The sequence below is a fragment of the Lonchura striata genome, chromosome 1 (assembly GCF_046129695.1).
Source record: "Lonchura striata isolate bLonStr1 chromosome 1, bLonStr1.mat, whole genome shotgun sequence".
Lineage (NCBI taxonomy): Eukaryota > Metazoa > Chordata > Aves > Passeriformes > Estrildidae > Lonchura > Lonchura striata.
Window position 1 is genome coordinate 115,391,375 of NC_134603.1, and position 14,713 is coordinate 115,406,087.

Below are 14,713 nucleotides of genomic sequence, written 5' to 3' on the forward strand. Positions count from 1 at the left end.
AAAGAACATTTATTTAAACACAGTGTAAGGATAAGCCTCCTCAGATGCTGTTTCTGCTGAATTCTCCTCTGTCATGGTGCCTACTACATTCCATTGCTTTTGTCTGGGCTTGGTATTTGGGAAATTTTGGTGAGGGCTGGAAGGTGGGGGAGCATGCTGGAAGCTGGTCAGCAGTAAGGAGAGAAGAGCTGGTGTGGGAATTGTGGAGTGGGGTCAGGGTTTAACTTTAGTGGCCATTCATCAGATGATGATTGATTGCTGTGCAGTCCCGGGGGACGTTTAACAACATCTCCGCCCATCCCCCTGCCCCCTTTGAAAGCAGATGGACCAAAAAATGGGGAGAGCGACACCCAGGAATTCCTGCTGTTGTAAAATGTTTTTACGGTGCACTGTACAGCCTTTCCTGAAGCAATCACATTTATGGCCTTGCTGTTGTATTTCTTGGGCTGCTGTGGCTGTAAAAGATGAATAGCCCTGTAACATGGTTCACTGATTCTGTTTAAATTGAAGTAGGCTCCCTTTATTGTTTTGTGTCTAAAATTGTATGCCACCAATTCAGGAAATATTTCCTGTTTGGGAAATAATCAACCCATAGCTGATTTATTTTAAAATAAATCACTTTTAACTATCTCTAAAACTAGTCCCCTCTTCCTTCTGATTTTTCTCTTCACTTAATTGTAAAATACTAATTAATGTAGTAGAACAATTAAAAAAAAAAGAAATAAAAGCTCCTAAACTTGCTTATTAATTTTTTCCACTACTGGATAGGGCACCAGTTTTTATCTTAAAAGTGGTATTTTTACTTAATTACTTAATAATTACTACAGAAAGAAATAATCAATTAAATGCAATTTACACAGATTATAAATTTCTTCGAAAGGACAAATCTGTCTCTGCTTTCATACTTCTTTCCTTGCTACCCATGTGGTTTGGAAAAACCCACAAAGTTTAAAGGTGTTTACTTATAAACCAGTTTTTCTTATGTTCGGGTAAATAGTGAAATTAACAGGATAATAGTTAATTTACAGCTTGATGGATCTTTTGGGTGTTTTATCTCTGGCTCTTCAGATAGGGAGGGGGAAAAATCTTTAGGACTTTACAATAGGTACTGCTTTGGTTTTTTTTTTTTTTTTTTTTTTTTTTTTTTTTTTTTGGTGGGGTTTTTGTTTTGTTTTGGATTTTTGGGGTGGTGTGTAATTTTTTTTTTTTTTACCTGAGTGTAAGCTGATGTCCACTGAGGAAGACTTAGGCTTACTCTTCCCTCCTGCTCCTCCTGCCCATCCACACTTCAAGACCAGTCTTGTTATTTGTCCTGTGACGGGCAGGAGTTATTTGTTCTGGAAGGAGCATTGCAATGCTGCAGTAGCAGTGAACTGAAATGTGGGCAGGCCGTCTCACATTGCTGCAGCTGGAAGGAGGGGGGCACAGTGATGCTCACTGTGTGTGCATCAGTTCTGAATTGAGAACACAGCTGTGCATTGTCCTACACCTATGCTCGGTATGATTATCTTTTTTTTTTTCCCCCAGGGAGTTGCTTGCTGGGGGGAAAGGGGAGCTCTGGCTCCCCCCATCCCCCTCTATTTAGAACCAGGCATAGAAACTTAATCTAGCAGTATGTGACCTTTGTGGCCATGACCTAGGGACTGGGATGTGAGCAGGCTTGAGCTTAACAATAAACTCCTGGCTGTGGCTGCAAGCACAGGCAAGTTGGATGCTGTGCCCAAGCCCCATCAGTCCAGCTGGCACAGCTTCCCCTCACGGTTGTACCCTGCACAGCCAGAGATTTCCCAGCTTTATCCTCCGGGCGCGTGCCCCCTTTGCTGGCTAGAGCTGATGTACAGCCTGCTGGGCGCCCCTGGCAAGTGTGCGCCACACGGACTGCGGGAGGAGACCTGCCCTTGTACTCCTGCCAAGTCTGGGGCTTCTCTTGTAATCTTTGTGCCCAGAAAGGAGTTTCTGGGGAATTGCTGGTTCACCTTAAAGCTGACTCCTTCAATGCTCTTCTGGTGGCTAACTGGCTAGTTCCCTTCCCCACAGAGAGCACTAGGGATTGTGCATTTGTGATTTCCCCCTCTGTGTACTGAAGGTAAAGTGTAGTGATGGAGATCAGACCAGCATATCTACTTCTTTTTGCCCCAGCTTGCTAACTCTTTTGCTCTCTGTTTTAAATCTATTTTGCTTTTATAATTTTTGTTTTATTTGTTTGTTTGACTAAGAAATTAATAAGGCCTTATCAATGGCTCTATTAGTATTTCCTATACAAGGCCTTCCCCTCCTTGTCCTGTGTAATCTGCCTATTCCCTAAATGAGAATGGGGCTCTTGTCACTTTTCATTTTAAATTTAGGAGTGATGTTCCCCACCACATTTTGGTGGGTGGCAAGAGGCAACTGAACAGTTTAAGCTTGTTTTTTTTTTTTTCCTTTGGCTTGAACAGCTAGGTGACTCTTTTACCCAGTGGATGCTGCTGCCTTGCAGCAGGAGTGGATCAAGTGCTTCTGGTATTGACTGTTGTGGAGGACTAGTAATAGATTTAACTTGCTTCTGGTCTTCTGTTCATATGGTCACCATTTTATTTTCAGCTGCTCTGCTTGTCTGAGGCCCCAAATCCCTGCTGTATGTTTTTAAAGTATATCAGATTCATATGACTTAACTTGATACCTTGTCTTGGTTTTCATTCTCTCTCAACTTCTTAGTTGTTTAAGTGAAGTTATTCAGCAACATGTAATAAACATTCCCTGTAATTCCAATAGAAAAATTACAGAACTTCATGTGCAAGTGAACGTTGTATACGTATTTAGACAACCGCAGTGTAAGGACAAGAATCCCTGTAGTTGAGGAAGATGATGTTTGAACAATGCATTTCAGACCTAAGGCAATTTTTTACTTGGAAAAATGGGAATCTGAGACATTGCTTGAGGATTTAGTGTTTGAGCAGAAGGAAACATAAGTCTGTTCCAGTTTCCCTTCAGCAAAACTTAATTTCAGAAAAAAAGTGTGCAGGTTTTAGTAAAATCTGACATGTGCACATGAACACACACATACCACTTTGAGAAATTAATCCATATACCACTTCAGCTGTTGTGCTTATAGGAGCTTAAAATGTCACTTTATGCAGCCCAAGCAATCCAAGGGAATCACCTGTCCTGTCCTTCCCCTTGCTCTTGAGGGAGAAGGGCAAGGGGGATGTTATGCACCATATCATGAGCTGTTAGCTGGAGTCGGAGTGGCTGGATGACAGCTGGGAGAAGACAGGCATATCAAACACTTGTCCAATCTTTGTTCTGCTCTTGCTCCTTTCTGTGAGGTAGGCTTCGAATATCTGGTGATGGAAAAGTTGTTCATAGTATGAAACTTTGTGCCATTGTATTATTCCATGGTAATACAGATTTTCTATCATTACACTCCAGAAAAATAGTGTGTGTAGTTAAGAGCAAAACTTGAATACAGATGTGGTTTTTTTTGTGTCTGAGTGTTCTCCTTCATTTGCATCTTTGGAAAGAAAAACTTGAGAGCCGGTTTCTGCTTCCCTCTAAGAAGGCAGGCTTCCATTGAATTTGCTATTTCTGTGTGCTGCTTCCCTCTACTGGATGGAATGGGAGCAGCTGTAGCTGATGAATGGATTATGCTTTCTAGGCTTGTATCTTGGTCTAAGTTGTGATTTGAATATAGGGTTTGGGAGTGCTTTGTGAACAGAACGGGGATTTAGTGGTTACCCACAGGTCACTGTAGCATTCAAATGCTCTGATGGGCGTGATAAAGTTCCAGTCTTGTTTTCCAACTCAGGCATCTCAAAGCATCACTAGCATAGAAAACACTGTCATAGCAAAGGATTTTTGCTTTGTTGATGGAAGTGGCAGGGGGGATTTTTGCCCAATATTGTTGCTGTCCTGAACATAAGGCATTTGCATATTTTGAAAAGAGAGGATGGTTCTTGGCATGCATGGTTGGTTTTCCCCTTGTGAGCAGTCGGTGTGCTGCTGTTGCAGCTCTCCAGTGTATTGATTATTGAATGGCCCTCTTAAGAGAATCTGGTGTTTGTATTTGCAGGAAAAGTCTTCACCTGAAACTTGCCATAGATGCCATCTCCGATCTATAAGTGTTGGCAGATGGCTTCCGCTCTTAAGAGGAGCTGATGTGGACACTCTTCCTAGTATTGTATTGCAAAGAAAACAATGACACTTCCATCTAACTGTTAGGGCATGATTTTGAGTTTACTGGGAAGGATAGCTCTTCCTCTGTGGAGAAACTATTGTGAAGTCTTTGCCTATTGCTACTGCCTCTAACCATCTCCCTTATAGTTGAACTTTTGGATTTTTTTTTTTTTAAAAGACATCCTGGCTCTGTTTTCTTTTCATTTCTTCTTTATGTAATGATAATTTTTCCCCCCCCCTTATTCCAGGTACTGCATTTCTACTGTGATACCTGTTCTGTCCCCATATGTCGGGAATGTACCATGGGACGACATGTGGGTCACAGCTTTATCTACCTCCAAGATGCACTGCAGGACTCCAGGACTCTCACCATTCAGCTCCTGGCAGATGCTCAGCAAGGACGACAAGCTATTCAAGTAAGATACTCTCAACTTGAGTACTTAATTTCTCCCTCCTTCTCCCCCCTCTCCCAGCTTGTCTGTTACAGGGCAAGGTGTCAAGGCAGAAAGCTCTCTGCTTCTGCTGTCAGTCTTCTCACCCCTTCTGTTTTCTCAGATCTCTGTCAGAAGTGGCGGTGGAGCTGAAAATAAAGTGCTGCTATACAAGTTTTGCATTCTTGCAGCATAATCCTGTCATGTAAATCACAATATATATGAAGCTCTGTACAAATGCATTTGAGTGTGAAGTGTTTCAAGAAAGCTCAGATCTTGTGTGGGAGTTGCAAACCTGGTTTTGTTTTTACAACTGAGACTTTCTTTGAGCATCTTCCTGCCTGTATAGCTTCTAGCACTCTGCCTACCTTTGACTCTTGTTACGTCTTCAGTGTTGCCACCAAATACAATATACTAATCAGCTGCTGGATTAGTGTGAAATTCCTTAACCTGTATGTGCAGAGGGTCTAGAGCATCTCCATGAGAAGATTGCTCTGAACACACAGAGGCACATTCTGCCTATTGCTGTGCTCTACCTCAGCTGTGTTTTATAGTGCAAACATCTGTACCTGGCAAGGGCTAGAAAGAAGGTAGCACAGTGCTTCAAACTAGAGAAGGACTTCTCATTGGGAATTAAACTGCAGTGATATGTAGATACTTACTTTTGCTGAGTAGTACCCAGTGGTATGTTTGATATTATATTAGTACTAGTTTTGTCTGTAGGGAGACTTTGGATGGGGAGACCATAGTGGGAAGCTTCATTGCACACATGCTGCCATGTAGTTTTGTTAGGTGTGATGTCCTAAATTTGAGTTGGGTATGACAAAATTCAACACTATATGCTTTAACTACTAAGATTTTTCTTTTTTAGTAAATTTTTGTAGAATGTCATGGATAGGGAGTTAACTTACTTTCCAGATTGGGTGGGCTTTCCTGGCACATGCAAAATACAAACAGTAATTAAAATACCCCAAAGCTCATTGTCCTCTTCTGCTTGTTTCTAGTAAATGAAGGAATTAAGCTTGTTCTGTGTGACAAAAGCAACTAATTAGTCTCTCATTAAGTCTTTGCACCAGTGGAATGATAATAGTTTATGTTTGTATAGATAGTAATCAGTTGTTGACATTTTCCCTCAGTTTCTGATGTTAACTTTTTTACTGTGCCAGTGTAACAAGTTTTTGGAGCTGGATGGCTAACTTTAAACTCCAGCTTCACGCAGAATCCTGGAAAACATAGCATCTTCCAAGTTTTGTTTTAAACTGGATTGTAAAGCTTTTCAGCAGTATCCATACTGAAATGCTTTACTCATCCCCAAAATGCCAAGAGGAAGGAATTACACTAGTTTAAAGAGCATCACACCAAATTTCTCCAGGCTGTCTTAGACAAGGGCTTGCCTGTTAGTAATTAAATTACTGCTTTTGACCTCCAGGGCTCTTAATCATCTAACTGGTACAGCTAAATCATCTAAAGACTATGTTTTGGAGTAGAAACTAGCAGGAGATCATGGAGCACTACTCTGCTACTATTGCATAAATGCTTTTCTGCCTGATTTTCTTCCCACTGAGTTTACTTTGCTCATTCCTCTCTTATCTTTCTCTGGCCTTTATGCTGAAGGCTCCTGCCATTGTGGTGGGCTGATTGTTGCTTGATGGTGCAGGTGAAAGTTGTGTGCTGGTGTAACTTGAACAAGCAACTGTACTGAGCTTAGCTCATGCCGCTTTCCCAGGCCTGGCTACAGCCCATCCACGTTAAGAGGCTGTCTTGGAAGTATTAGTTGAGCAGCTTGTGTAAAGATCTGTAAAATGAGCCATGTTTTCAAGAGCTGAGTTATTTAATTAGTTTAGTGGGGCTCTTAGTCTGGACCACTGCAGAAAAGAAGAGTAGTGAGCAGACAGATCTGTGATAAAGTTCAGGGTAGAAATCTGTGTGTTCATGTGCAGGAATGGGAAAATTGTTCGGCCCAAGCCAGCTACTCCTGAAGCAACATCAACAGGAGCCAGAAGAGCATGTGATGCTGTTAAAAGCAGAGGTGCTCAACTCAAAGTTTTCATGAAGCAGAGCTCTCCTTACTCTTGGGACAATGTGGCTGTGAAGCTATATGTTTATCCTTGTGAGGAGACAGCATGTCAGCATGAATTCAAAACAAACTCTAAAATAAGTAGTCTCTAAATTAAAAGAAATTTTCTTGAGTGGTTTTCTTAAAAGTATGTAAATAGTCAGCAGAGTACATGCCAGTACAAGCTGTAATATGAGGGACACAAGACTGGAACTCTTAAGAGGCTTGATAAGTAATACATTGTAGTAACACTTAGTAGGACTGATACATACTGCTGTACCATAAACTCTTTCTTAATAGGCTCTGAAAGTGATAGCTCCCCTGACAGGAGATGTTGAGGATGGATGAGGAGGGGTAGTTGAAAGTAGATGGTGGAATTTGAAGGGCAGCATTGCAGGAGAGAGGAAATCAAGCCATGAGTCAACTGGCTGGAGAGTATCTGGTTAAGCAAAGTCGAAGGCTTTTAGGAAGAAATGTTTATTTAAGTTCTTCCTGTGGCTTTGGAGGAAATATTGTTTTTCAGACTTAAAAAAAATGCTGTGAGTTGGGATACATTTCAGCCTCTTGATCCACTGAAGCCTGATGTAGCCTGTCACTCCAGAAGAGTCCAAACCTCACTTTTCCAGGAAGCTCAAGTCCTCTGTAAGAAAGAGCAAGAACCTTGCTTTTTTTTTTCCTCAGTGATATTTCTGCAGCAATGGAAAGCCTTCTGTGCTTCCTTGTGCTATGATGGTCCTGGCCTGCATTCCTAAGCCTGTCTCTAATTTGAGAACTTGTGCCTGTGTGATGAACTGATCCAGCTGAAAGGGTAGTTTTTCTGTGGGTTTACTTTTGGCTGGGTCAGCCCCCTGGCTGGTTCACTGCAGTGCTACAGGGTCTGTTAATGGTGCCAGGGAATGAAGCAGCAACATCCAACTGGGCTGCTGGTAGGACTCTTCCTTATTTCAGCAGAAAGCTATACTCCTAGCTGGGATACTTTTCCAGCCTTTTCAGAGACTCAGACTGATTCACAGGGTGACATGAAAGCCAAAGCTGACACTGGATAAATTGTGTGGGAGGAATCAGGACTGCTGCCTTTCTATATGTGGGGAGCATGTCCCACTGCCTTGTTTTACCTCATGAAAGTGCACACTTAGCTGTCTTCTTTCAGAATTTTTTCCAAGGACTAGGTCACAAACTGAACGTAAATCTGTTATGGTGAAAGATAGATGGCTTCTTCAAAATGTCACCTTCTTAAAATACATCTATACGTGTGTAACTGTATATATGTATGGATGTATGCATGTAACCTAATGCACTTGCGTAACAGTAAAGCACTGAGTGCTCATGTTCATTTAGGGTCAATTTCCAGGTGAACATGTTAAAATACATTTTAATTTGTTCATCTCAGATGTCTTAAAAAGTGGGTTTATTGGAAGACAAGATAAATGCTTTCTTAGCTGAGCCTGTAATTGGTTTTGCTGGGGTGCTTGACCATGCAAGCTTCTCACTGCCCTGTGAGACTGATCATGTGCAGAACATAGCGGGAGCTGCTCTCTTATCTGTCATGAAAGGCTTAGGAGCTTCCCTCCCAACTTTGTGGGGGAAGTGGTATGAAATAGATTAACACCTTTATGGGGGGTGAGGGGGTACTGTAAGAAACTCAGCTGGCCAGAGGAGGAAGCTGATCTGTTGCCTTGAGCCTCTGCCCTTCAGTGGGAGCTTCCCTGTGGGTTGCCATATGGATCTGTGCTGCTGGGAGGTCGATACCTGAGAAGGATGGCACTGCTGTGCTGCAAGGGATCCTTTTGGGGTTGTCACTTTGAGTTAGCTCAGGCAGCCTTGTGCGTGGCTTAGAAGTCAGGCTTGCAGGTTTGAGAATCTGAAATGAAGCTTTGTCAACAAAATGGAGTCAATTGTGCTTTTCTAAAGCTGGGATTTATATCAAGAGGCTGAATTTCTTTGTACTTTTAGCCACTGTTTTGTATGGTATTTCAGTGAGTTCCTCAGTGCAACATATGAGCAGATGGTTATTCGGGAAGATGCATTTGACACATGTCACTGTCCAAAATACTGTTCTGCCTAAAACTGTAGGCAAAAAGTCTGTTCTTGCAGTACAAACCAAAATTATTGTTTAATTGTATCTGGCATGAATTAACCTGCCCTTTAGCCCTCCCTCCATCAGAGCTTCTTTTAAAATTATCTTTGTGAGGAACTTCAAGTGAGGATGTTTTAGTGTTTTACACGCATTAGACTGAAGCCTTTAAATTGGTCCAGCTACTGTGATTTGTGCTATAGCTGCACCGGTACTACTTTAAATGCTGGTACCTTTCACTGCAATTATGTAAGATTTTCCAGTTAATTTTTCTAGTGTAAGAACATTAGGAGGTTTGTACCCAGTTCTTGATGCTGGGGAAAGCCAACTGTTATGTCCTGATTGTTTTATCCTGCTTGGCACAGTGATAAGTAACTGGAAAAGTTCAGTGAAACAAGCCCATTGTATCTTTTTGTGCCTTAAGGCACTGAAAGCAAACCACTTACAGCTGGAACACCTTCCATTTGGTTGAAGGCTACCTTGTGACACACCAAAAAGTTTCCTTCAGGATTTTTTGTAGTTACTGTGCTTTTAAATCCAGAAAGGAGTTGTCAGAGAAGAAGCATCTCAGGTGTTTGTTCCCCTCTGATTAGGGTTAACTTAGTCTTAAATACTTTAATAGTTAAACTGCAAATCCTCCATGCTGAGGTAGGAAAGTGTATATTTAATATTCTTTATTCAATACCCAGGGTCTGTTCACCCCTGAAATACTGAAGAATTCCTCAGTAGAACCAAAATTTGCTTTTGAATTTGACTTTTCTCTCCAGAGATTTACAACTTCATTGGAAAACTTGAGATTGGGAAACTTAAATGTTAGCATTAATGGCTGAAAAATTATACCTCCCTCCCATCTGTGGATGGATGGAATAAAAAAAATCCTGGGAACTTTATCAAATATATTCATGCAAGCCAGCATTGATGAGTTGCAGTCCAGTTACCATAAACAACCTTTATGTATCTCGTGGTACTGCCACTGTGGTTTGTTGTGCTGCAGTTTGTTCAATTGGATAAATTCCTGGACTAAATTGATGTGATCCAATATCGTGGCTCAGCACTGGATCAACAGGCCCTGCTGTTTCAGAGACCTGAGGTAGCCTCTTCAAACAACTCTGTGCTGTGCAGACTTATCTGTAAGCATACTGATTTGAGTATCAGACAGCAGAAACCACTCAGTGAGGGCATCAGCACCTCTGTCACAGCTCTTCCAAGCACAAGCTTTGTAACAGTTTTTCTTTCTCCTGGAGCATTTTATCCTTTTGATCATTTTTTATTTCTTCATTTATCAAAGCAGCAGCACTAGCGAAAACTTGGGAGTCTAGAACATCAAATATCCCATAGGAATACAAATACAAAAAATTACTGAATGTTGGCATTCTACAGCATGGCAAGTTTTGATTTGGGTACCTCTGTAGCCAGCATAGATAATCCAGAAGACGACCAAATTCTATAATGCTACCCTGCTACTTCTGACTTTTGCAGTTGGTTTCTTCATAGGTTGATGTTGTACCATCAGTTGCTGTAGCCACTGGAGCAAGAGCCATCACTGGTTTTTCCCTCAGATGGTGAAATACAGATAAAGGGGAGCTCACAGAGGTGTCCACCTAAAGGGAGATTGCAAAGGACACTCAGGTTCCGAAACAACTTTGCCCTTCACCTTTTACTCAAAACTGAAATGTGCTGGTACCAATAGCTAGTGATGGATGTCTGCATGGCATTGCTTTCCTTTGTGGAAACATGTTTTTCTGCTTCACTGGAAACTCTTGTGTGCAGCTTCCTTGTGTGATGGCCCCCTGGAACATGTCACCTGCACAAGGACTGCTGCTACTTAAATTTTGCTCTTGAGGAATTGGAAGTACCAGCCTAAACCCTAAAGTTTACAAGATACACTGCACAGTTGTATTTTACTTGTTTTTAACAAACACAAGGCACTGGTGACATCTCTAATAGAATGGGGAGTGGTATTGGCCATCTTTAGAGCCCTGAGAAGCCACAATAAAGCCACAATAGAGAGGTACAGCTGCAAATAGATTATTTACTTTATTGGCCAACAGCAGGAAACAAAACAGTTGTTTTCCATCTCACATTCAGTAACTAAGCACAATTCTTGGATAACACAGGCTTTGTCTTCTGTCTCCCAAGTGCGTGAACTGGTTGACCATCTAATTCACTAGCACTGGGAAAATTATGACATACCATGAGGAGGGAGCATGATAAAAGCTATTCTTTTTTACAAGGATTTCTTGTGTCTGACCAGAATAAGAAACACTGCTGCTTAACATGCTTCCTAAAATGTTGACCTTGCCAAGACAAGTTCAGCACAGAAAATGCCTGCAGAACAGCAGGAGTGAGTTTTCATGGCAGAACTCTGACATCCTACAGTGATGTAATCAAAGTGAACAAGGGATTTCCATGTGAAGAAGACTCCCAAAAGTTGTACTTAATGCTCTTGGGTTTTGCTTCAGATATAGATAACTTGCTATTGCTGTTCCCCCTGTCATACCTGTGCATGCTTGTGGCTGGTCAGCCTTCCTAGGCTATTCTAGCTTATTTGGGCAGAGTGCAGAATCCTCTGAATTTTACTAAAACTTCACCAATATCTTGGATGATACTAGAATCTTAACATTTTGGGCATCCCCCACAGATCTGAGCTGTTCATACTTGGGCAAGTAAAAAATCCAGATGATGACATAAGTAGTTGGTAGACAACTGGTTGTGCATAACTGGTTCCTATAGCTGAAAGATCCCAGCATCCACACGGAATTATTGCCTCTCCTGCTATTATGTAGTTCTTGAAAGGTGGACTCTGGTATTAGTGGGGATTAATGAGGAAATTTGGATTGCTCTTATGTCTAAGGTATAATAAGGGATGCATATATATATATATATATATATATATAGATCATAGTTCTAAATGGGTACTGAGTACAAAAAGCAAAAATGAGTAAATAATGATTTTTATGCTTTCACAGACATCATTGTTAAAATTAGAATATGAGTGGATAGTTTCTCTGACACTTCTCAAGGTGACACCTCTTTCTCTTTACAAGGGAACCTAAGGTGTTTTGCTGTACTGATGGGAATTGAGGTCTGTTTTGGAAGAAATGCATGCTTTCCCCCTGCAGTGGGGCAGCTTCTTTATTTGAATGGCAAAGAGGTGATAGAGGCACGGTATTCTTACGTGTGGCCTCTTCTAGCTGGGTCTGAGGCCTACTGGATTTTATGAAGTCTTAATCCATGGCCAGTTGTGATTTCATGTCTACTTTGCTAACTGTTGTAATGAGATTTTCATTTTTTGTCAGTTTGCCTGCCAGAAGCTTTGTGAGAGGGCAGGTCAGCCTCCAGTAGGATTGGGATATATGGGCTGTCTATGAGTTTAAAGACATTCCCTGTTAAAACTGTAGTGAGGGTGACTCTGGGAGTTGATGGAGGAAGCACTGAAAGACCTGTTCCTCTCACTGAGCCCTGGGCTACAGGCTGGCTGCCAAGTAGCACTCCTTTTTACCCCTGACAGTTTGCAGGAGAATTCTTTGGAGTAAAGATAGAAATGTTGTCTTGTCTGATTTTGTCAGGGTTGTCTTCAACTTGTCTCCAGAGAGCAATCACCTGACCAAATTAGTCTTTTTTTCTTACAGAAAAGGATCGCCTCTGTGACCTAGAAGAATAAATCTAGTTCAGGCTAGTTTTCTTAAAATAATTTACCTGGAATGAAAATGTCCGGGTAATTCTGTATTTAAGTTTTTATGTTTTAGCATTCCAGTTGTTGGCATAAACTAGATGCTGCTGAACTAAGAGTTCAAAAATACAAACAACTATTGAGTGAAAGATGACAATGTGTCCTGTCTGACTTTTTCAGTGATGCTGGATCACATTGGGTAGCTCACAGATTGTTGTAGCAGGTGGTTCTTAGATTGGTACATCCTCATACGTGCAAGTAAAATGAGGGTATCTTCCTGAAGGTTCTAAATGTATGGTAAAGCCTTTAAATTACTTTTTAGTTTATTTAAATGAGCCTGCATTTCTGAGGAAAAAGAACTGTTTCCTAATGTTCAGAGGGAACCTCTGTATCAGTTTGTGCCTATTGCCTCTGGTCCTGTCAGGAGCCTGGCTCTGCCCTCTCAGAGCCCTCCCTTCAAGTGTATGTATACTTGTAAGAACCCCCCCCTCCCAATTTTTTAGGCTGAATACCTTCACAGGCCATCGTCGTGTTCTAGAATTTTGTAACTTAAAAGTTGCTATCTTTTTAACTTCTTTGAGGGTCATAGGTTTGTCTGCTGGTTCACTGTATGACCAACATGTTAAAAAGAATTGTTAGCCATTGCTGTTGAACCTGTTCCACTGGGAACTGTGATCCTTCAGATTTGTCTGGTCTTTGTTTTTTTGCCCCTTTCTGTAATATTTTGTAAACTTAGGATTAGTTTAAGATGGATTTTTTGAGGAAACTATGTTTAATTTGAGGAGGGGGAAAGAGATGTGCTCCTTCTGGGTCCAGTCTGCAGAATACTACTACAGAATATTTTAAAAATACTAACAGTGCAAGGTTATATTAGAAATAATTTGAATACTAGAAATAATTCACACCTCTACCCGAGATGTGAATAACTATGTGAATACTTTTTTTACTGATAACCATTTGTTATTTGTTTTCATTTTTAAATTTATTATCTTAATATTGTTTTAGAGGTATTTCTGTGCAGCTCAAATGTATAGACAACACAGCCTGTTCCCTACAGTGTCATGTTTTATTAGAAGCAGACCCATCACACAACAACAGTCTGAACCATTTTGAGGGGGTAGAAAATTGGGTTCTCTATGTGGAAGAAAACATGAGAATGGATTTTTGTGCAAGCCTCTTGTTCACCATATTAGCTGCTTGCTGCAATTACACACAGAATTTAGTGCTGTGGTGTTGGTGCAAGGCACAATGAAGGTGTAAACTCCCATGTAATAGATGTATTTAAACAATCCTGACAGATTTTAGGCTGCAGTGTATGAAACGGGTGAAGAAAGCCTAGTAAGAATCCAAGAGTTATCATTTTACTCCTTTACCTGAAGGTGTAGCATGTAATGTAAAATGTAAACAGCAGTCCTCTGATGCATTTTTTAAATGGGTTTGGTCAAGCCCTGAGTGTGTGTGTCTTTTTTTCTCCCTAGCTGAGTATTGAGCAGGCCCAGGCTGTGGCAGAGCAAGTCGAGATGAAAGCCAAGGTGGTGCAGTCTGAAGTCAAAGTGGTGACCACTAGACATAAGAAGGCCTTGGAGGAGCGGGAGTGTGAGCTGCTCTGGAAGGTATGCACCCTTGCATCTGTGGTTTCAACTGCTGACAAGTGCTTTTCAAACTGGAAAATTACTCAAACTACTACACAGCCACATCCTGATATCCAAGGAAAGCTGCAGGTTTCCTTAACCGGAGCAGCTGGTGGGGTTTTTTAGGGAGCAGCACAGCCCCACACGCAGGCTGGGCACTCCCCCTGCTGGCCCGGCAGCTGCCCCGAGAGGAGATCCCTCTGAACAACGACTGAAAAATATCTTTATTGGGCTGCTCTAGAATTAGCTACATAGTATAATTGCTTTTCCAATCCACTCCTTAAAAAGACAGGAGTAAAGCTGTATATTCTATCCTGTCAATTTTTGTTTTTAGAAACACCAGTAGAAATCCTTTGAGACCAACTTTCACTATCCCCATCCTTAAAAACCTTTACTGTCAACCTAAGAGGTAGTGCCCTCTCTCTAAGTAATTTTTTTGACCTAATATAAGAAAAGAGTACTCTCCAGCAAGAGTGTCTGCACAATTCTGAACTGATGGGCTCATTTCAACTCAACAATGCATGTGTGTTATTTTGAGAGGAGGAAAGGAAGTAACAGGCAAGTTTCTTAACTCCAGAAGAGTAATTCAGTGGCCATGGTTCCCTCCAAGAGAAGTTTTGTTTTCTTTTGTGTCAATAGCAAGATTAAAAGTGCACTTTATGTGGTTAGTGTACTTCAAATGCTGCTTTTTTTAGC

General features: G+C 41.2%; 2 protein-coding genes across 2 annotated transcripts in view; both read left to right on the plus strand.

Annotated features, from left to right (window-relative positions):
• OSBPL10 (oxysterol binding protein like 10) overlaps positions 1-14,713 on the plus strand; it is a 492,302-nt gene that overhangs the window by 113,623 nt on the left and 363,966 nt on the right. The window lies entirely within an intron of this gene.
• Positions 1-14,713, plus strand: part of TRIM71 (tripartite motif containing 71) — a 53,527-nt gene that overhangs the window by 35,926 nt on the left and 2,888 nt on the right. Inside the window, exons 2-3 of the mRNA XM_021525912.3 lie at positions 4,401-4,568; positions 13,865-13,999. Coding sequence (XP_021381587.1) covers positions 4,401-4,568; positions 13,865-13,999 — 303 coding nt within the window. The remainder of the gene's footprint in view (positions 1-4,400; positions 4,569-13,864; positions 14,000-14,713) is intronic.